General features: G+C 40.4%; 1 protein-coding gene across 1 annotated transcript in view; it reads right to left on the bottom strand.

The window, feature by feature from the left end:
• The window catches only part of LOC128649261 (fructose-1,6-bisphosphatase isozyme 2-like), a 101168-nt gene that overhangs the window by 6493 nt on the left and 70470 nt on the right, over positions 1-24205 (bottom strand). Inside the window, 1 exon segment of the mRNA XM_053702423.1 lies at positions 19710-19829. Within this exon segment, the coding sequence (XP_053558398.1) occupies positions 19710-19829 (120 nt within the window).

The raw sequence follows: 24205 nt of genomic DNA, 5'->3' as shown, positions 1-24205 counted from the left end.
CCCTGAAGATCTCCCTACCTTGTCTTCACCACACCGGGCCGAACTCCTGATCCGATCCGGGCGATGTCTTCCTCCAAGCGGCAAAGAAGAATTCTTCCTCCGGCGACGTCTTCCCCCAAGCGGCAAAGAAGAATTCTTCCTCCGGCGACGTCTTCCTCCAAGCGGCAGCAAAGTCTTCATTCTTCCGGCGGCATCTTCAATCTTCTTTCTTCGCTCCGCCGCCGCGGAGCATCCATCCCGGCCGACTGCTAAACTTGGAATGAGGTACCTTTAAATGACGTCATCCAAGATGGCGTCCGCCGAATTCCGATTGGCTGATAGGATTCTATCAGCCAATCGGAATTAAGTTAAAAAAATCTGATTGGCTGATTGAATCAGCCAATCAGATTCAAGTTCAATCCGATTGGCTGATCCAATCAGCCAATCAGATTGAGCTCGCATTCTATTGGCTGTTCCGATCAGCCAATAGAATGCGAGCTCAATCTGATTGGCTGATTGGATCAGCCAATCGGATTGAACTTGAATCTGATTGGCTGATTCAATCAGCCAATCAGATTTTTTTAACTTAATTCCGATTGGCTGATAGAATCCTATCAGCCAATCGGAATTCGGCGGACGCCATCTTGGATGACGTCATTTAAAGGTACCTCATTCCAAGTTTAGCAGTCGGCCAGGATGGATGCTCCGCGGCGGCGGAGCGAAGAAAGAAGATTGAAGATGCCGCCGGAAGAATGAAGACTTTGCTGCCGCTTGGAGGAAGACGTCGCCGGAGGAAGAATTCTTCTTTGCCGCTTGGAGGAAGACGTCGCGGAGGAAGAATTCTTCTTTGCCGCTTGGAGGAAGACATCGCCCGGATCGGATCAGGAGTTCGGCCCGGTGTGGTGAAGACAAGGTAGGGAGATCTTCAGGGGGGTAGTGTTAGGCTTTTTTAAGGGGGGTTTGGGTGGGTTTTAGAATAGGGGTATGTGGGTGGTGGGTTGTAATGGGGGGGGGGGGTATTGTATTTGTTGTATGCAAAAGAGCTGAATTCTTTGGGCATGCCCCACAAAAGGCCCTTTTAAGGGCTGGTAAGGTAAAGAGCTTTGAAATTTGTTGAATTAGAATAGGGCAGGGAATTTTTTTTATTTTGGGGGTTTATTATTTTATTAGGGGGCTTAGAATAGGTGTAATTAGCTTAAATATCTTGTAATCTTTTTTTTATTTTTTGTAATTTAGTGTTTGTTTTTTTTTTGTAATTTAGTTTAGTTAATTTAATTGTATTTTTAGATAGATGTTAGTAGTTTATTAAATTTATTGATAGTGTAGGTGTATTTGTAACTTAGGTTAGGATTTATTTTACAGGTAATTGGGTAATCATTTTAACTAGGTAGATATTAAATAGTTAATAACTATTTAATATCTATTATACCTAGTTAAAATAATTAACAATTTACCTGTAAAATAAATATTAACCCTAACATAGCTACAATGTAATTATTAATTATATTGTAGCTATCTTAGGGTTTATTTTATAGGTAAGTATTTAGATTTAAATAGGAATATTTTAGTTTATAAATGAATTAGATTAATTTAATATAAATTTAGTTAGGGTTAGATAGAGTTAATATAGTTAATATAAATACTATAGTAACTATATTAACTATATTAACCCTAATATAATTAGGGTTAATATAGTTAATATATATAATGTAATACCTATATTAACTATAATATACTTAGGGTTAATATAGATAATATAGCTGGCGGCGGGGTAGGTAGATTAAATTAGGGGTTAATCATTTTAATAGAGATGGCGGCGGTGTAAGGGGCTTACATTAGGGGTTAATAATTTTTATATAGGTGGCGGCGGTGTAAGGGGTCAGATTAGGGGATAGATAAGGTAGATGGCGGCGGTTTTAGAGGCTCACAGTAGGGGGTTAGTTTATGTAGATGGCGGCGGGGTCCGGGAGCGGCGGTTTAGGGGGGTAATAACTTTATTAGGGATTTCGGGGGGGGGGGGGGATCGCGGTTGACAGGGAGATAGACATTGCGCATGCGTTAGGTGTTAGGTTTATTTGAGCAGATCGCGGTTGACAGGGAGATAGACATTGCGCATGCGTTAGGTGTTAGGTTTATTTTCTAGTTAGTTTAGGGAGTTACGGGGCTCCAATAGTCAGCGTAAGGCTTCTTACGGCTGCTTTTTTGTGGCGAGGTGAAAATGGAGTAAGTTTTCTCCATTTTCGCCACGTAAGTCCTTACGCTGCATATTGGATACCAAACTGCGCGGGTTTGGTATACCTGCCTATGGCCCAAAAAACTGCGGGCGACGGCAGAAATATACGGGCGTAACTTCTAGGTTACGCCGTATATGTGATACCAAATCCGCGCAAATATTGGCGTCGCCGGCTTTTGCGGGCGACGATTTATATCGGATCGACCCCTTGGTGCTCAATTTATCAAGCTGGGGTGGAGAGGGGCCTACATATTCCGCTGCCAGAATTTAAGATTGCCTGTGAGCTCTATTTTTTGCTCGTGTGCAATACCACCCCCTGCCTGTGCACAGCCAATCACGCGCGGGCAGGAGCTGTGATGTCAATCTCCCTGGTCGGACGAGACCGGGGAGATTGAAATTCTCCCCCTCTTAGAGTTAGGGAAGCATTTGTCTGATGACTGCTGCTTGATAAATACTGACTGCAGGTCCACGTGTGAGATTAGGTAATTTACAGTTTAGTAATGATTGCCCTTGAATTTTCTGGCAAATTTCAAACTTAATCCAATTTACCCCCCTCCCCTTATGTGACAGCAATCAGCCAATCACAAAATACATATACGTATATACTGTGCACTTTCACACATTCATGTAAAAAATGAGCAAGAATACTGGAAATTAGTTTTTTTTTAATTGAATCATTAAACTTTAGTTTTTACTTTTGTTGCCCTTTAACAAGGAATCACAAGGAACAGACTATATATTATTGTATAATATAATTTCAGAAAGTAGTTAAGAGAGAATGCATTATTATTTATCCTATTAAGTATTTGGGTCTGGTTATGTTTTTCACAAGTAACATCAGTTTTTTTGCTGTTTTGTTCTGCAGTTTGCAGAATCTTAGATACAAGGTAATCACAGAGGTAAAAAGTACATTAATATAACTGTGTTGGTTATGCAAAACTGGGGAATGGGTAATAAAGGGATTATCTATCTTTTAAAACAACAAAAATTCTGGTGTTGACTGTCCCTTTAAGCATTCAGTAGGTCAGTAGAGATCACTACTCTGTGACTAAAATGATTTGTCAGTAGTTTTAGATAAACAACCTTTCTTTTTCAGTGTGTTTAGCTTCACTGAATTCTTGTGAGTTAATATAAAACTGAATAATACAGAACCCAGCAATGTTTGTTAACGAGTATGTTATGGATACTGGTACGTTTCTATGATCTGGGCGTGTCACAGACCTGGGTGGATGGATAAGGGTATCTGTGAACAGCTGCTGACTTGCAAGATCGGATGATCTGTAAATTGTAATGCTCTGTATGGGAGAGGTAACCTTTTTAGAACCAACCACTTAGGATCTCAAAAAACATTTAGAAAATTGCCTTAGTGTCATAAAGTAAAAAATATATATGAATTGTAAAACGTGTGTATATTTACTCTTCTGAACTCCATTTTTCCATTTTCCAGGTCTAGCTGATCAACATTAACATCACATTCACATACAACCACTTTGTTACTGAAAAAAAAGTGCATAGGTGTTCATGTGAGCAGAGCTGTCATTGGACTGAGTTATGATAAAGTGGCTAAGGGGCGGAGCTAAGGAAACTATGTTTAGTGGAATCAAATTACCTCACTAGGGCCTAGATTTGGAGTTCGGCGGTAGCCGTCAAAACCAGCGTTAGAGGCTCCTAACGCTGGTTTTGGCCGCCCGCTGGTATTTGGAGTCAGTGATTAAAGGGTCTAACGCTCACTTTTCAGCCGCGACTTTTCCATACCGCAGATCCCCCTACGCCATTTGCGTAGCCTATCTTTTCAATGGGATCTTCCTAACGCTGGTATTTAGAGTCGTTTCTGAAGTGAGCGTTAGAGCTCTAACGACAAAACTCCAGCCGCAGGAAAATAGCAGGAGTTAAGAGCTTTCTGGCTAACGCCGGTTCATAAAGCTCTTAACTACTGTACCCTAAAGTACACTAACACCCATAAACTACCTATGTACCCCTAAACCGAGGCCCCCCCCACATCGCCGACACTCAATTAAAATTTTTAACCCCTAATCTGCCGACCGCCACCTACGTTATATTTATGTACCCCTAATCTGCTGCCCCTAACCCCGCCGACCCCTGTATTATATTTATTAACCCCTAACCTGCCCCCCACAACATTCCCGCCAGCTACTTAAAATAATTAACCCCTAATCTTCCGACCGCAAAGCGCCGCCACCTACGTTATCCCTATGTACCCCTAATCTGCTACCCCTAACACCGCCGACCCCTATATTATATTTATTAACCCCCTAATCTGCCCCCCCACAACGTCGCCGACACCTGCCTACACTTATTAACTCCTAATCTGCCGAGCGGACCTGAGCGCTACTATAATAAAGTTATTAACCCCTAATCCGCCTCACTAACCCTATCATAAATAGTATTAACCCCTAATCTGCCCTCCCTAACATCGCCGACACCTACCTTCAATTATTAACCCCCTAATCTTCCGATCGGAGCTCACCGCTATTCTAATAAATGGATTAACCCCTAAAGCTAAGTCTAACCCTAACACTAACACCCCCCTAACTTAAATATAATTTACATCTAACGAAATAAATTAACTCTTATTAAATAAATTATTCCTATTTAAAGCTAAATACTTACCTGTAAAATAAATCCTAATATAGCTACAATATAAATTATAATTATATTATAGCTATTTTAGGATTAATATTTATTTTACAGGCAACTTTGTAATTATTTTAACCAGGTACAATAGCTATTAAATAGTTAAGAACTATTTAATAGTTACCTAGTTAAAATAATAACAAATTTACCTGTAAAATAAATCCTAACCTAAGATATAATTAAACCTAACACTACCCTATCAATAAAATAATTAAATAAACTACCTACAATTACCTACAATTAACCTAACACTACACTATCAATAAATTAATTAAACACAATTCCTACAAATAAATACAATTAAATAAACTAGCTAAAGTACAAAAAATAAAAAAGAACTAAGTTACAGAAAATAAAAAAATATTTACAAACATAAGAAAAATATTACAACAATTTTAAACTAATTACACCTACTCTAAGCCCCCTAATAAAATAACAAAGCCCCCCAAAATAAAAAATTCCCTACCCTATTCTAAATTAAAAAAGTTACAAGCTCTTTTACCTTACCAGCCCTGAACAGGGCCCTTTGTGGGGCATGCCCCAAGAAGTTCAGCTCTTTTGCCTGTAAAAAAAAACATACAATACCCCCCCCCCAACATTACAACCCACCACCCACATACCCCTAATCTAACCCAAACCCCCCTTAAATAAACCTAACACTAATCCCCTGAAGATGTTCCTACCTTGTCTTCACCATCCAGGTATCACCGATCCGTCCTGGCTCCAAGATCTTCATCCAACCCAAGCGGGGGTTGGCGATCCATAATCCGGTGCTGAAGAGGTCCAGAAGAGGCTCCAAAGTCTTCCTCCTATCCGGCAAGAAGAGGACATCTGGACCGGCAAACATCTTCTCCAAGCGGCATCTTCGATCTTCTTCCATCCGGAGCGAAGCGGCAGGATCCTGAAGACCTCCAGCGCGGAACATCCATCCGGACCGACGACTGAACGACGAATGACTGTTCCTTTAAGGGACGTCATCCAAGATGGCGTCCCTCGAATTCCGATTGGCTGATAGGATTCTATCAGCCAATCGGAATTAAGGTAGGAATTTTCTGATTGGCTGATGGAATCAGCCAATCAGAATCTAGTTCAATCCGATTGGCCGATCCAATCAGCCAATCAGATTGAGCTCGCATTCTATTGGCTGATCGGAACAGCCAATAGAATGCGAGCTCAATCTGATTGGCTGATTGGATCAGCCAATCGGATTGAACTTGATTCTGATTGGCTGATTCCATCAGCCAATCAGAAAAATTCCTACCTTAATTCCGATTGGCTGATAGAATCCTATCAGCCAATCGGAATTCGAGGGACGCCATCTTGGATGACGTCCCTTAAAGGAACAGTCATTCGTCGTTCAGTCGTCGGTCCGGATGGATGTTCCGCGCTGGAGGTCTTCAGGATCCTGCCGCTTCGCTCCGGATGGAAGAAGATCGAAGATGCCGCTTGGAGAAGATGTTTGCCGGTCCGGATGTCCTCTTCTTGCCGGATAGGAGGAAGACTTTGGAGCCTCTTCTGGACCTCTTCAGCACCGGATTATGGATCGCCAACCCCCGCTTGGGTTGGATGAAGATCTTGGAGCCAGGACGGATCGGTGATACCTGGATGGTGAAGACAAGGTAGAAGATCTTCAGGGGATTAGTGTTAGGTTTATTTAAGGGGGGTTTGGGTTAGATTAGGGGTATGTGGGTGGTGGGGTTGTAATGTTGGGGGGGGGTATTGTATGTTTTTTTTTACAGGCAAAAGAGCTGAACTTCTTGGGGCATGCCCCGCAAAGGGCCCTGTTCAGGGCTGGTAAGGTAAAAGAGCTTGTAACTTTTTAATTTAGAATAGGGTAGGGAATTTTTTATTTTGGGGGGCTTTGTTATTTTATTCGGGGGCTTAGAGTAGGTGTAATTAGTTTAAAATTGTTGTAATATTTTTCTTATGTTTGTAAATATTTTTTTATTTTCTGTAACTTAGTTCTTTTTTATTTTTTGTACTTTAGCTAGTTTATTTAATTGTATATATTTGTAGGAATTGTGTTTAATTAATTTATTGATAGTGTAGTGTTAGGTTAATTGTAGGTAATTGTAGGTAGTTTATTTAATTATTTTATTGATAGGGTAGTGTTAGGTTTAATTATATCTTAGGTTAGGATTTATTTTACAGGTAAATTTGTTATTATTTTAACTAGGTAACTATTAAATAGTTCTTAACTATTTAATAGCTATTGTACCTGGTTAAAATAATTACAAAGTTGCCTGTAAAATAAATATTAATCCTAAAATAGTATAATATAATTATAATTTATATTGTAGCTATATTAGGGTTTATTTTACAGGTAAGTATTTAGCTTTAAATAGGAATCATTTATTTAATAAGAGTTAATTTATTTCGTTAGATAAAAATTATATTTAACTTAGGGGGGTGTTAGTGTTAGGGTTAGACTTAGCTTTAGGGGTTAATCCATTTATTAGAATAGCGGTGAGCTCCGATCGGAAGATTAGGGGTTAATAATTGAAGGTAGGTGTCGGCGATGTTAGGGAGGGCAGATTAGGGGTTAATACTATTTATGATAGGGTTAGTGAGGCGGATTAGGGGTTACTAACTTTATTTATAGTAGCGCTCAGGTCCCGCTCGGCAGATTAGGGGTTAATAAGTGTAGGCAGGTGTCGGCGACGTTGAGGGGGGCAGATTAGGGGTTAATAAATATAATATAGGGGTCGGCGATGTTAGGGCAGCAGATTAGGGGTACATAGGGATAACGTAGGTTGCGGCGGTTTACGGAGCGGCAGATTAGGGGTTAAAAAAAATATGCAGGGGTCAGCGATAGCGGGGGCGGCAGATTAGGGGTTAATAAGTGTAAGGTTAGGGGTGTTTAGACTCGGGGTACATGTTAGGGTGTTAGGTGCAGACGTAGGAAGTGTTTCCCATAGGAAACAATGGGGCTGCGTTAGGAGCTGAACGCTGCTTTTTTGCAGGTGTTAGGTTTTTTTTCAGCTCAAACAGCCCCATTGTTTTCCTATGGGAGAATCGTGCTACGAGCACGTTTTTGAGGCCGGCCGCGTCCGTAAGCAACTCTGGTATCGAGAGTTGCATTTGCGGTAAAAATGCTCTACGCTCCTTTTTTGGAGCCTAACGCAGCATTTTGATTAAACTCTCGATACCAGAGTTAAATTTATGGTGCGGCCAGAAAAAAGCCCGCGGAGCGTTAACAGCCCTTTTACCGCCGAACTCCAAATCTAGGCCTATGAGTGGGAAAATGTCTTTCTTCCCACTACACAGGAAGTGTGCTTCTTACACAGGTGCTGTTATCCTAAGCTGAATAGCAACACAAATACTGGTATGAAGGATGCAGAAAAATACTATATAAATATAATGATTATAAAATTACCAAGGGAGCTACCATTATTATTAATGTATTAGGTTTGCACAAATAGCTGTGTATGTTCTCCAAAGTTACTGTTCACATTTGTATTATAGGTATGTTATCCATAGTCATATTCCAGCCTTTCCTTAAATACTTGGCAAATGTTTTATTTATAGTGGTTTACCTTCACACAACACACAACCTCATTTTGTTTTCTGTCTATGAGTTACTATGACACCTATCAACCATACAGCCATTTTGTCTCTTTAGAAATCTAGGAAATGCATGGGATGCAAACTAACATACCATATACACATGTCACATGACTCTCTCTTTCATTCATTACTGTTCCAGTAAGACATTACATATTCTCACTTCTACAATAAATAACCAGCAAGTCTGAATCATCATCTTCAAACCACATGGCTTAGTTCCCAAATATAATACGTCTGAATTCTTTAGTACGTAAAATATACAAAAGATTGTAGCTAATAAACCACTTTTAAGCCACTAGAATTTATAATTTGTAGTTGACCAACAACTGCAAATAATTGTTCTGGTAAATTATTAGACACCATCCTCGCAGAGTACTAGTAGTGAGTAAGCATAAAAGCACAAAGTGTAAGAAGAAAATGCTTCAGTGTGTTAGAGTACTTTATTACTGCACTATTGCCTGCATAAATCTATGTGTATAAGTCCTACATAAAGATCATCAAATAGTTAAAGGAACAGTCTACACCAAAATTTATAATGTTTAAAAATATAGAAAAACGCCTTTACTACCTATTCCCCAGCTTTGCTCAACCAACATTGTTATATTAATACACTTTATAACATTTATTTATCAAGCTCCGTATGAAGCTAGGAAGCCCCTTGTTTCCGGCGAGCCTGCTCCATAACATGTCCGCCTACTCTGTGGCCACGGACAGGAAATCAAACCGATCGAATATGATCGGGTTGAATTAACACCCTCTGCTAGCGGCCGATTAGCCGCAAATTTGCAGGGGACGGCATTGCACCAGCAGTTCACAAGACAGCGTATGCTGTCGGCATTTATCGATGTGCAGCGGACATGATAAGCTACTTCGTATCAGGTCCGCTCGCACATTGATAAATATGCCCCTTAAATGTCTGCCTGTTTCTAGGCCACCACAGACAGCCTCTTATCACATTATTAGCTTTTCACAACAGGAGACTGCTAGTTCATGTGGGCCAAATAGATAACATTGTGCTCACGCCCGTGAAGTTGTGCACAACACAGCTCTAATTGACTAAAATGCAAGTCAATAGATAATAAATAAATAGCCATGTGATAACGGGGCAGTCTGCAGAGACTTATATACAAGGTAATCACAGAGGTTAAAAGTATATTAATATGACAGTGTTGGTTATGCAAAAGTGGGGAATGGGTAATAAACAATAACAATTTTGGAGTAGACTATCCCTTTAAAGTCAGTTTTAGAGTAGCAATGCACTACTGGGAGCTAGATGAATACATCTGGTGAGCCAATGACTAGAGATGTGTATCTAACAATAACCAGCTAGCTTCAGAAGTGTATTGGGGCTCCTGAGCCTACCTAGGTATGCTTTTGAAGAGCACAGTACATTTTCTAAAAGAAGTCATTTGAAAAGTCTCTTAAAATTGCATGCTTTGTCTAAACTATTAAATTGTGACTTTTCATACAACTGATTGACTAAAGGTTTACAACTTTATTAATGCTTTTATAATTAAAATAATTTCTTTACTCAGAAAGGGATTCATCACAATCTATTTGGCCATTTTGTTTTCAGAGGGTTTTTGGCCTGACAAGGGCACTTCTCGTTTCAACACGAGTTGCAAGTGCATTTTGATCTTGCTGATAAAATACCTATTTTTAAATTTCTCTGCAATCACAGTCCGTTTTCTTGTTACTTTTCAACAGGTTTTTTGAGACAATTTTACCACTGACTGAATTAATAAGTATTCCATGACAGTTTGGAATCATTCTGTTCTATTGCACATGTTCAAGACAATCCCAGGAGCAAAGAAAAAAATCCCATTTAAGAGTTAAATAATGTAGTGGAAAGAACTGGAAAACTCACTGTTGTGAATGAGTTGTGACTTTGCAGTCATGAAGACTCAATCCCGTTTGAAAGCTGATCACGAAGCAACGTTCCCTCTTAGCTGGTCATGAAGCAACATTCCCTTTTAGCTGGTCACGAAGCAACGTTCCCTTTTAGCCGGTCACGAAGCAACGTTCCCTTTTAGCCGGTCACGAAGTAACATTCCCTTTTAGCTGGTCATGAAGCAACGTTCCCTTTTAGCCGGTCACAAAGCAACGTTCCCTTTTAGCCGGTCACGAAGCAATGTTCCCTTTTAGCCGGTCATGAAGCAACATTCCCTTTTAGCCGGTCATGAAGCAACGTTCCCTTTTAGCCGGTCATGAAGCAACGTTCCCTTTTAGCTGGTCATGAAGCAACGTTCCCTTTTAGCCAGTCACAAAGCAACGTTCCCTTTTAGCCGGTCATGAAGCAACGTTCCCTTTTAGCCGGTCATGAAGCAACGTTCCCTTTTAGCTGGTCATGAAGCAACGTTCCCTTTTAGCCGGTCATGAAGCAACGTTCTCTTTTAGCTGGTCACGAAGCAACATTCCCTTTTAGCCGGTCACAAACCAACGTTCCCTTTTAGCCGGTCACAAAGCAACGTTCCCTTTTAGCCGGTCATGAAGCAACGTTCTCTTTTAGTCGGTCATGAAGCAACATTCCCTTTTAGCCGGTTATGAAGCAACGTTCCCTTTTAGCAGGTCACAAAGCAACATTCCCTTTTAGCCGGTTATGAAGCAACGTTCCTTTTCAGCAGGTCACGAAGCAACGTTCCATTTTAGCTGGTCACGTAGCAACATTCCCTTTTAGCCGGTCACAAAGCAACATTCCCTTTTAACCAGTCACGAAGCAACGTTCCCTTTTAGCCAGTCATGAAGCAACATTCCCTTTTAGCCAGTCACGAAGCAACTTTCCCTTTTAGCCGGTCACGAAGCAACGTTCCCTTTTAGCTGTTCACGAAGCAACATTCCCCTTAAGCCGGTCACGAAGCAACATTCCCTTTTATCCGGTCACAAAGCAACATTCCCTTTTAGCCGGTCACAAAGCAATTTTCCCTTTTAGCTGGTCCTGAAGCAACGTTCCCTTTTAGCCGGTTATGAAGCAACATTCCCTTTTAGCCAGTCATGAAGCAACGTTCGCTTTTAGCTGCTCACGAAGCAACGTTCCCTTTTAGCCAGTCATGAAGCAACGTTCCCTTTTAGCCGGTCACGAAGCAACATTCCCTTTTAGCCGGTCATGAAGCAACATTCCCTTTTAGCCGGTCAACAAGCAACGTTCCCTTTTAGCCGGTCACGAAGCAACGTTCCCTTTTAGCCTGTCACGAAGCAACATTCCCTTTTAGCTGGTCATGAAGCAACATTCCCTTTTAGCCAGTCATGAAGCAACGTTCGCTTTTAGGTGGTCACAAAACAAAGTTCCCTTTTAGCCAGTCACGAAGCAACATTCCCTTTAGCCAGTCACAAAGCAACTTTCCCTTTTAGCCGGTCACGAAACAACGTTCCCTTTTAGCCGTTCACGAAGCAACATTCCCTTTTAGCCGGTCATGAAGCAATGTTCCCTTTTAGCCAGTCACAAAGCAACATTCCCTTTTAGCCAGTCACAAAGCAACTTTCCTTTTTAGCCGGTCACGAAACAAGGTTCCCTTTTAGCCGTTCACGAAGCAACATTTCCTTTTAGCCGGTCATGAAGCAATGTTCCCTTTTAGCCAGTCACAAAGCAACTTTCCCTTTTAGCCGGTCACAAAACAACGTTCCCTTTTAGCCGTTCACGAAGCAACATTCCCTTTTAGCCGGTCATGAAGCAATGTTCCCTTTTAGCCAGTCACGAAGCAACATTCGCTTTTAGCCAGTCACAAAACAACGTTCCCTTTCAGCCAGTCACGAAGCAAACATTCCCTTTTAGCCAGTCACGAAGCAACATTCCCTTTAAGCCGGTCACAAAGCAACATTCCCTTTTATCCGGTCACAAAGCAACATTCCCTTTTAGCCGGTCACAAAGCAACGTTCCCTTTTAGCTGGTCCTGAAGCAACGTTCCCTTTTGAAAACACTGTCACGAAAGTGTTATCCTGTTTGTACAACCTTTTTGAGGCTACAATATTGCAATGGAACAAATGAAGAAGCGACCGTGATATACAAATCACTGGGCTTCTATAGGAGGCGCTACAGAAATAATGAGTAAATATATTAAAACATAAACACAATGTAATATAAATCCCTAAATAGGCAAGTGATATAGCAATAAAAACATAATTTATGCTTACCTGATAAATTTATTTCTCTTGTAGTGTATCCAGTCCACGGATCATCCATTACTTATTGGAAATATTCTCCTTCCCAACAGGAAGTTGCAAGAGTCCACCCACAGCAAAGCTGCTATATAGCTCCTCCCCTAACTGCCATTACCAGTCATTCGACCGAAAACATGCAGAGAAAGGAAAACCATAGGGTGCAGTGGTGACTGTAGTTTAATGGAAAAATTACCTGCCTTAAAGTGACAGGGCGGGCCGTGGACTGGATACACTACAAGAGAAATAAATTTATCAGGTAAGCATAAATTATGTTTTCTCTTGTTAAGTGTATCCAGTCCACGGATCATCCATTACTTATGGGATACCAATACCAAAGCTAAAGTACACGGATGATGGGAGGGACAAGGCAGGTACTTAAACGGAAGTTACCACTGCCTGTAAAAAAACCCTTTCTCCCAAAAATAGCCTCCGAAGAAGCAAGGTATCAAATTTGTTAAATTTGAAAAAGTATGAAACGCAGACCAAGACTCCGTCTTGTAATCTGTTCAACAGAAGCCACATTTAAAAAAGGCCCAAGTGAAAACCACAGCTCTAGTAGAATGAGCTGTAATCCCTTCAGGAGGCTGCTGTCCAGCAGTCTCATAAGCTAAATGAATTATGCTTTTTAACCAAAAAGACAGAGAGGCTGCTGAAGTCCTTTGACCTCTCCTCTGTCCAGAATAGACAACAAACAAGGTGAATGTTTGATGAAAATCTGTAGTAGCTTGTAAGTAAAACTTTAAAGCACGAAACCACGTCCAAATTGTGTAATAGACGTTCCTTCTTTGAAGAAGGATTAGGATACAAGAATGGAACAACAATCTCTTGAGTGATATTCTTGTTAGATACCACCTTAGGTAAAAACCCAGGTTGGTACACAGGACTACCTTATCCGTACGAAGGACCAGATAAGGAGAATCACATTGCAACGCAGATAACTCGGAGACTCTACGAGCCGAGGAAATAGCTACCAAAAAGGAACTTTCCAAGATAGAAGTTTGATATCTATGGAATGAAAAAGGTTCAAATGGAACTCCTTGAAGAACCTTAAGAACCAGCTTTAAGCTCCATGGCGGAGCAACATTTTTAACCACAGGCTTGGTTCTAACCAAAGCCTGACCAAATGCCTGAACGTCTAGAATACCTGCCAGACGCTTGTGCAAAAGAATAGACAGAGTAGAAATCTGTCCCTTTTAAAGAACTAGCTGACAACCCTTTTCTCAAAATCATCTTGGAGAAAAGATAATATCCTGGGAATCCAGACTTTACTCCATGAGTAACCCTTGGATTCATAACAATAAGATATTTACACCATATCTATGTTAAATTTTCCTAGAGACAGGCTTTTATGCCTGTATTAAGGTATCAATTACTGACTCGGAGAAGCCATGCTTTGATAACATCAAGCGTTCTGTCTCCAGGCAGTCCATCTCAGATTGATTATATTTAGATGGTTGAAAAGACCCTGAGGTAGAGGGTCCTGTCTCAGAAGCAGAGACCGTGGTGGAAAGGATGACATGTCCACCAGATCTGCATACCAGGTCCTGCGTGGCCTACGCAGGCGCTGTCAAAAGCACCAAAGCACTCTCCTGCTTGATCTTGTGCAAACCCCTCCGGAGGGAATTCCCACTCCCCCGGATGAAAAGTCTGACGACTTAGAAAATCTGCCTCCCAGTTCTCAACACCTGGGATAGGGATAGCTGTTAGACAAGAGTGAGTCTCTGTCCAGTGAATTATTTTAAGACTTCTAACATTGCTAGGGAACTTCTGTTCACCCTTGATGGTTGATGTAAGCCACAGTCGTGATATTGTCCGACTGAAATGTGATGTACCTCAGAGTTGCTAACTGAGGCCAAGTCTGAAGAGCATGGAATATCGCTCCCAGTTCCAGAATATTCATTAGAAGGAGGGTCTCCTCCTGAGTCCACTATCCCTGAGCCTTCAGGGAGTTCCAGACTGCATCCCAACCTAAAAGGCTGGCATCTATTGTAACAATTGTCCCATCTGACCTGCGGAAGGTCATACCCTTGGACAGATGGACCCGACATAGTCACCAGAGAAGAGAATCTCTGGTCTCTTGGTCCAGGTTTAACAGGGGGACAAATCTGTGTAATCCCCGTTCCTCTGACTGAGCATGCATAGTTGCAGCGGTCTGAAATGTAGACGTGCAAACGGTACTATGTCCCTTGCCGCTACCATTAAGCCGATTTCATTCATGTACTGAGCCACCGAAGGGCGCGGATGGATGAAGAAACACGGCAGAAATTTAGAAACTTTGACAACCTGGACTCCGTCAGGTAAATTTTCATTTCTACAGAATCTATCAGAGTCCCTAGGAGGGAAACCCTTGAGATTGGGGATAGAGAACTCTTTCCTTGTTCACTTTCCACCCATGTGATCTCAGAAATGCCAGTACTACGTCCGTATGAGACTGGGCATCTTGGATGTTTGACGCCTGTATCAGGATGTCGTCTAAATAAGGGGCCACTTCTATGCCCCGCGGCCTAAGGACCGCCAAAGTGACCCCAGAACCTCCATAAAGATTCTAGGGGCTGTAGTTAACCCAAAGGAAAGAGCTACAAACTGGTAATGCCTGTCTAGAAAGGCAAACCTGAAAAACCGATGGTGATCTTTATGCATCGTAATGTGAGGATAAGCATCCTTCAAATCCATTGTAGTCCTCTATTGACTCTCCTGGATCATAGTTAAGATGGTACGAATAGTTTCCATCTTAAATGATAGAATTCTAAGAATTTGTTTAAGATCTTTAGATCCAAAATAGGTCTGAAGGTTTCCCTTTCCTTGGGAACCACAAACAGATTTGAGGAAAAACTGTGTCCCTGTTCCTCTATTGGAACTGAATGGGTCACGTACACAATGCAAGAATGTCTCCTTTCTTTATCTGGTTTGCAGATAAATGTGAAAGGCAAAAACTCCCCTTTTTTGGGGGGGAAAGCTTTGAAATCCAGAAGATATCTCTGGGGTATAATTTCCAATGCCCAGGGATCCTGGGCATCTCTTGCCCACGCCTGGGCGAAGAATGAAGTCTGCCCCCTATAGGATCCGTTACCAGATAGGGGTCCGTTCCTCATGCTGTTTTAGAGGCAGCAGCAGGCTCCTTGACCTGCTTATCTTTGTTCCATGTCCGGTTGTCTCCAGACCGCCTTGGACTGAGCAAAAGTTCCCTCTTATTTTGCCTTAGAGGAAGTTGATGCCACACCTGCCTTGAATTTTCGAAAGGCACGAAAATTAGGCCTTTTTTGTCCCTTGATTTGGACCTGTCCTGAGGAAGGGCATGATCTTTTCCTCCAGTGATATAAGTAATAATCTCCTTCAAACTAGGCCTGAATAGGGTCTGCCCCTTGAAGGGAAGTTAAGTAGCTTATTTATTAAAGTCACGACAGCTGACCATGATATAAGCCATAGCGCTCTGCGCGCCAGTATAGTAAAAAAACAGAATTCTTAGCCGTTAGTCTAGTCAAAGGAACAAAGGCATCAGAAAACAAAGGAATTGGCTAGCTTAAGTGCTCTAAGCTTGTCAAATATATTCATCCAATGGGGCCTGTAAAGCCTCATCAAGAGACTCAAACCAGAACGCCGCAGCAGCAGTGACAGGAGCAATGCGTGCAAGGGGCTGCAGGATAAAACCTTGTTGAATAAACATTTTTTATCCATTGGATCTAAAAAGCACAACAGTCCTCGCCAGAGGTAGTGGTACGCTTAGCTAGAGTAGAAACTCTTCTCTCCACCTTAGGAACTGTCTGCCATAAGTCCCGTGTGGTGGCAACTATTAGAAAACATTCTTCTAAAAAATAGGAGGGGAAGAGAACGGCACACCTGGTCTATCCCATTCCTTATGAAAAAATTTTAGTAAACCTCTTTAGGTATTGGAAAAACATAAGTACACACCGGCACTGCATATTATTTATCCAGTCTACACAATTTCTCTGGCACTGCGATTGTACACATTCATTCAGAGCAGCTAAAGCCTCCCTGAGCAACAAGTGGAGGTTCTCAAGCATAAATTTTAAATGTAGAAATATCAGAATCAGGTTAAATCATCTTCCCTGAGTCACAAATATCACCCACAGACTAAGCATATTGTGAGGTAGTATCAGACATGGTTCTTAAAGCGTCTGTATGCTCTGTATCTACCCCCAGAGCTGTTTTGCTTTCCTTTAATTTCAGGTAGTCTGACTAATACTGCTGCCAGTGTATTATACACAACCTTTGCCATGTCTTGTAAAATAAACGCTATGGGCGCCATTGATATACTTGGCGCCATTTGAGCGTGAGTCCCTGGAGCGGGAGTCAAAGGGTCTGACACGTGGGGAGAGTTAGTCGGCATAACTTCCCCCTCGACAGAATCCTCTGGTAAAATAAACGCTATGGGTGCCCTTGATGTACTTGGCGCCATTTGAGCGTGAGTCCCTAAAGCGGGAGTCAAAGGGTCTGACACGTGGGGAGAGTTAGTCGGCATAACTTCCCCCTCGACAGAATCCTCTGGTGATAATGTTTTTAAATACAAAAAATGATCTTTATTGTTTAACATGAAATCAGTACATCTGGTACACATTCTAAGATGGGGTTCCACCATGGCTTTAAACATAATGAACACAGAGCCTTCCTCTATGTTAGACATGTTAGAACAACTAATAAAGAGACTAGTAAGCTTGGAAAACACTTTAAATCAAGTTAACAAGCAAATATAACAAACGTTACTGTGCCTTTAAGAGAAACAAATTTTGTCAAAATTTGAAAAACAGTGAAAAAAGGCAGTAAATCAAACGAAATTTTTACAGTACATGTAATAAGTTAACAGAGCATTGCACCCACTTGCAAATGGATGATTAACCCCTTAATGCAAAAAACAGATCAAAAAAAAAAAGACATAGACGTTTTTTAAAACAGACACAACAAAACTGCCACAGCCAGAGCTGTGGATAGCCTTCAGTTAACTGTTTCTATGCAAAATTTAAGCCAGCCATGTGGAAAAATTAGGCCCCAATAAGTTTTATCACTAAACATATGTTAAAAAACGATTAAACATGCCAGCAAACGTTTTAAAACACATTCTTATAAGAGTATGTATGTCTATTAATAAGCCTGATCCAGTCGCTATCACTGCATTTAAGGCTTTACTTACATTACTTCGGTATCAGCAGTATTTTCTTAGTCAATTCCATTCCTTAGAAAAATATATTACTGCACATACCTTAGCATATATCTCTATCAATCAGCCTGGTACCAGTCGCTTTCACTGCATTTAAAGGCTGTACTTACATTACTTCGGTATCAGCAGTATTTTCTTAGTCAATTCCATTCCTTAGAAAAATATTTTACTGCACATACCTTATTTGCAGGAAAACCTGCACGCCATTCCCCCTCTGAAGTACCTTACTCCTCAGAATGTGTGAGAACAGCAACTGGATCTTAGTTACGTCTGCTAAGATCATAGAAAAAACGCAGGCAGATTCTTCTTCCAAATACTGCCTGAGATAAACAGCACACTCCGGTGCCATTTAAAAATAACAAACTTTTGATTGAAGAAATAAACTAAGTATAAAAAACCACAGACTCTCACGACCTCCTATCTATGTTGAGACTTGCAAGAGAATGACTGGTAATGGCAGTTAGGGGAGGAGCTATATAGCAGCTTTGCTGTGGGTGGACTCTTGCAACTTCCTGTTGGGAAGGAGAATATATCCAATAAGTAATGGATGATCCGTGGACTGGATACACTTAACAAGAGAAATATGATAATGAAAGAATAATACAAAAGGATTAATAATATAGAATAAAATAATAATATGAAATAAGAAATAAAAAACTGGACAAGCCAGATATAGAAAGTCCAACAGGTGTCCTCGGACGTCCCAGAACTTGATTGGCCGCTCTCTGTCGTCACCCAAGAGGATGATGCACTTCTATGATGAAAAGACAAAGACAAAAACAGAGGCGCCACATGTGTAGATCAATAGAGATAAATAAATCCAGTTTTGTTTTGTTCTAGTATACCTGTCTTTGGTTTGATAGGAGTGCTGCTGACCCATAGTTGCTATCATCATGTTATCCTCCTCAGAAAGAGCGCTGAGGAGACAAAGCACCACGCAGGGTGAAAGCAACATGGGTACTATTGTAGATCCCGCTACCAATGCAAGTATAGAGAGTCTCTTCACAAAATTGGAAGATTTACTTAAAAATGAAAATAGGCATTGGTGGGATCTAGATTGCCTTAAAAAATACAAAGAAAAGAAACAGATCCCTCGGGGTCTACGTATTTTTAAGAATTGTTCTTTTAAAAATAACCCTGAACTTTTAACTAAGTGGTATAGCATTTTAGATGAATGTTCTTTTAATTTGATTGATTTGCTTATATCTCACAGACATTCTGTATAATAAAATACTGATTTTAACTTTTACGTTAGTCTGGTGTTGGTGTTTTTGTCTCCATATCAGTAACCTTAGGGCAGTCTAGCCCCTCTCTCCATTCCATCTGCAGTTCCAGTCGAAGGGAAGCATTGTCATTGGGTATTGTTCAGAGGCCCTGCAGGCAGAGAATCTCAACACTGAACGCATCCGGTGGGGATCTTCCACACAGCCAGCTGGTTTGCTGTAGAATACCAGCCTGCACCTGTTGGCATAATAGAGTGCCGCTACCTTTGTGAGTACCCTTATTCTGCTGCTATCTGGATTTATTTATCTCTATTGATCTACACATGTGGCGCCTCTGTTTTTGTCTTTGTCTTTTCATCATAATATTGCAATGGAGCAATTTCACAGTTTACAGTGTCAGAACTATCAAAATCCCACTTTAGAAAATGAGAGTCCTTTTTATAGAACCCGCTGTCTTCTTCTTGATTTCAGATGTATAGCTCACTAATGCGGAAATCGGTTATTTTAAAATCAATAGATGTAAATGTTGTGTCAATATAATCATTTAGTAAACATGCCTAGTATGCCCAGCATGACTATATACAATGGCATTCATTTTGATTAGACTTTAAATAAAACACAAAGAGAAATAATCACAATTGCCACAATCAATTTTGTTAGGCTAAAGACAGAATTATTCAACATGATCATTTTGAATAATGGTAAGTAATGTTATTAATTTTACCTTTCCTTTAGGACTTTTCTCATTTGCCGGATACATAAATATGCCACCATATATCAGTGTCCTGTGAACATCAGCCACCATAGAACCAACATATCTGGAGCTGTAAGGAGAACTTCCATCCTAGAAAACAAAATAAAAAGAATTGTCTAGCCCATTCTTTCGGTATTTACTGAAGTTACATGGCACATGCATATTCTTTTTGTAATAAAGTTACACTGCACACATACACACAGTAGAAGAAAATATATAATTGTACTCATGGAAAGTACATTTGCACTGTTCACCTATAATCAACATGTCTCGCAATGTGAAGTCTAAACGTTGGCATATAAATAGTCATTTAAAACAAAATTATACAACATCCTCAACTCATTAACCCCTTAATGACCGGACCATTTTTCAGTTTTCTTACCCTTAATGACAATGGCTATTTTTACATTTCTGCAGTGTTTGTGTTTAGCTGTAATTTTCCTCTTACTCATTTACTGTACCCACACATATTATATACCGTTTTTCTCGCCATTAAATGGACTTTCTAAAGATACCATTTTTTTCATCACATCTTATAATTTAATATAAAAAATATATAAAATATGAGGAAAAAAATGGAAAAAAACACACTTTTTCTAACTTTGACCTCCAAAATCTGTTACACATCTACAACCACCAAAAAACACCCATGCTAAATAGTTTCTAAATTTTGTCCTGAGTTTAGAAATACCCAATGGTTACATGTTGTTTGCTTTTTTTGCAAGTTATAGGGCAATAAGTACAAGTAGAACTTTGCTATTTCCAAACCACTTTTTTTTTCAAAATTAGCGCTAGTTACATTGGAACACTGATATCTGTCCGGAATCCCTGAATATCCCTTGACATGTATATATTTTTTTTTAGAAGACAACCCAAAGTATTGATTTATGCCCATTTTGGTATATTTCATGCCACCATTTCACTGCCAAATGCGAGCAAATAAAAAAAATTGTTCACTTTTTCACAAATTTTGTCACAAACTTTAGGTTTCTCACTGAAATTATTTACAAACAGTTTGTGCAATTATGGCACAAATGGTTGTAAATGCTTCTCTGGGATCCCCTTTGTTCAGAAATAGCAGACATATATGGCTTTGGCGTTGCTTTTTGGTAATTAGAAGGCCGCTAAATGCAGCTGCGCACCACACGTGTATTATGCCCAGCAGTGAAGGGGTTAATTAGGGATCTTGTAGGGACCTTGAAGGGTTAATTTTAGCTTTAGTGTAGTGTAGTAGACAACCCAAAGTATTGATCTAGGCCCATTTTGGTATATTTCATGCCACCATTTCACCGCCAAATGCGAGCAAATAAAAAAAAAAGTGACATTTTTCACAATTTTAGGTTTCTCACTTAAATTATTTACAAACAGCTTGTGCAATTATGGCACAAATGGTTGTAAATGCTTCTCTGGGATCTCCTTTGTTCATAAATAGCAGACATATATGGCTTTGGCGTTGCTTTTTGGCAATTAGGAGGCCGCTAAATGCTGCTGCGCACCACACTTGTATTAAGCCCAGCAGTGAAGGGGTTAATTAGGTAGCTTGTAGAGAGCTTGCAGGGTTAATTTTAGCTTTAGTGTAGAGATTAGCCTCCCACCTGACACATCCCACCCCCTGATCCCTCCCAGACAGCTCTCTTCCCTCCCCCACCCCACAATTGTCCCCGCCATCTTAAGTACTGGCAGAAAGTCTGCCAGTACTAAAATAAAAGGTGTTTTTTTTTTGTTTTTGTTTTTTTTTAATTATTCAGCTGTGATGGACCCCTGCCTTAACCCCCAACCTCCCTGATCCCCCCCAAACACCTCTCTAACCCTCCCCACCTACCTAATTGCCACCATCTTGGGTACTGGTACCCAGTTTTCCCCAAAAAATAAAGTGTTTTGTTACATGTCTTATTTTTATTTTTTCTGTAGTGTAGCTGCCCCAACCCCCCCCCCCCAAACCCCCCCCCCCCAGATCCAGATCCTGATATTGATCATTTATTTGAAAAATTCTGCCCCCCTCCCTCTTACCAAAATTCATTGGTGGCAGTGCCAGCGATTGCTGCGCGCGCGCGCGTGCACGCAGCCCCCGCACGCTCCCGGCATCCGGAGTGCACAATGCACTTGAAGGAACCGGATGCCGGGTAGCGATGGGCCGCCCACCCTCCTCCCTGTAAGCTCCCACCCACCAACGAACGGCCGCATCGCTACCGGTGCAGAGAGGGCCACAGAGTGGCTCTCTCTGCATCGGATGCTTTCTAAAGGGTATTGCAGGATGCCTCAATATCGAGGCATCACTGCAATACCCTGAGAGCTGCTGGAAGCGATTGCGATCGCTTCCAGCACTCTCTAAGACAACTGACGTACCAGGTACGTCCATTGTCACTAACTGCAAGTTTTTGCAGGACGTACCTGGTACGTCAGTTGTCATTAAGGGGTTAAAACATTTGCAAATTAAGCAAATTGTAAGGTCTAAGGGCCTGACTCTCTCTCTCTCTCTCTCTCTCTATAATATAAAATTATAAACTATATATATATATATATATATATATATATATATATAAACTCTGCAACATACTTTCATTATTTATTTGTCTGTTCTCTCTCATTATTTATTGGGCTGTGCCTCTTGTTGCATAGCTTTTATATACTCATTATTGCAATATTGACATTTCCAGTATAGGTGGTGGTTTCTAAAGACAAGTATAGCTATTTCAACTGAACAAACAAAGGTAAAAGAGCTATTTGTAAACCAGTTTACACATTCCAGCAGGTAAAATTGATCATTGGGAAAACATTAATGAGGAGAAAAGTTTAACTAAAAGTTTGTGATGTGTGCAACCAACATTCTGTTGCAATATGTGTAAGGCACAACACATACGAAATACCATAAAACTACAATCTTAGCATAAAGGGACAGTCTAGTCAAAATTAAACTTTCATGATTCAGATAGGGCATGCACTTTTAAACAACTTCCCAATGTACTTTTATCATCAAATTTACTTTGTTCTCTTGGTATTCTTAGTTGAAAGCTAAACCTAGGTAGGCTCATATGCTAATTTATAATCCCTTGAAGGCCGCATTTTATCTCAATGGCTTTGACAGTTTTTCACAGCTAGAGGGTGTTAGTTCATATGTGCCACATAGGTAAAATTGTGTTCACACCCGTGGAGTTACTAATGAGAGGGCACTGAATGGCTAAAATGCAAGTGTGTCAAAAGTAATACAATGGGCAATCTGCAGAGGCTTAGATACAAGGTAATCACAGAGGTAAAAAGTGTATTAATATAACAGTGCTGAATATGCAAAACTGGGGAATAAAGGGATTATCCATCTTTCTAAACAATAAATATTCTGGAGTAGACTGTCCCTTGAAGCCCACAAAGTGACCAGATTTCATAGTGCACTAATTTCCACACTAATAGCTATACCTCATGCATAAGTTTAAACATCATAAGCTCCCTTAAAGGGACATAAAACCCAGATTTTTTCTTTCATGATTTAGAAATAGTATGCAATTTTAAACTTTAAACTTTAAATTTTCTAAACTTTTAACTTTAAATTTTCTAATTTACTTCTATTATCTAATTTGCTTCATTCTCTTGAAATCCTTTGCTGAAAAGCATATCTAGATAGGCTCAGTAGTTGCTGATTGGTGGTTGCACATAGTTCGTGAAAGCAAAATTTGGGGTTTAGTGTCCCTTTAAGAGCATCCCAGGCTAAACTTGTACAACAAAATAATAGATCTATATTTAGTCTTGCAACACTGTCAGTACAATTAGAATATGTTTGCTCTCATATCTGCAGGGCATGTACAGGGTCACCATTAGGGGGTGACAGGGGTGACTCCTGTCAGGGGACCAATGTTTTTGTTTTTGTTACATTTTGGCACCCACCAGAGGGCGCTACAGTAGAGTGCATTTGAGCGTGGGAAATGTTATTACAAGGAGTAAAGCATTAGCATTTGAGAGGATTTCTGAGTGTGCACTAAACCACTATGCACAGTGTAAGACAGACTTGGCACTTTGTTTGTACAGTGTGTGTCTGAGGCAGATGGCACATCACTTTCATTTGCAAAGGACGTAGGACTTACTTAGTAAATGTTTTTTATTTCTTTGTGCAATTTCGGATTGTAACTTCAGTGTGGTAGTAGTTGTATGGTGGGGCCAGGGGTCCATTAAAAATTTTTTTTAGCAATATGCAGCAGTGTATTTATGATTATTTGACAATGCTGTAGAAATTCTATATTTAAAGCCATGCAGAAATGTTTCCTCCTCAATACACAAATGGTAGGTGCCCTTTTGGCAGATATGAGATTTTTTTTATTAATATATATATTAATTACATCCCAGTTTACTGCCCCTTTATGCAAGGACTTTCCAGGTGCAAGGAGGCATTTTATCTAAGATTTTTACATCTGCATAAAATGTTATACTCTCAGACTAAGATTGCTCAGTGTTTGAAATGAGACAGGTTAACTTGACAC

The sequence above is a fragment of the Bombina bombina genome, chromosome 2, assembly GCF_027579735.1.
Source record: "Bombina bombina isolate aBomBom1 chromosome 2, aBomBom1.pri, whole genome shotgun sequence".
Taxonomy (NCBI): domain Eukaryota; kingdom Metazoa; phylum Chordata; class Amphibia; order Anura; family Bombinatoridae; genus Bombina; species Bombina bombina.
This window is presented reverse-complemented; position numbering and strand designations above follow the sequence as displayed.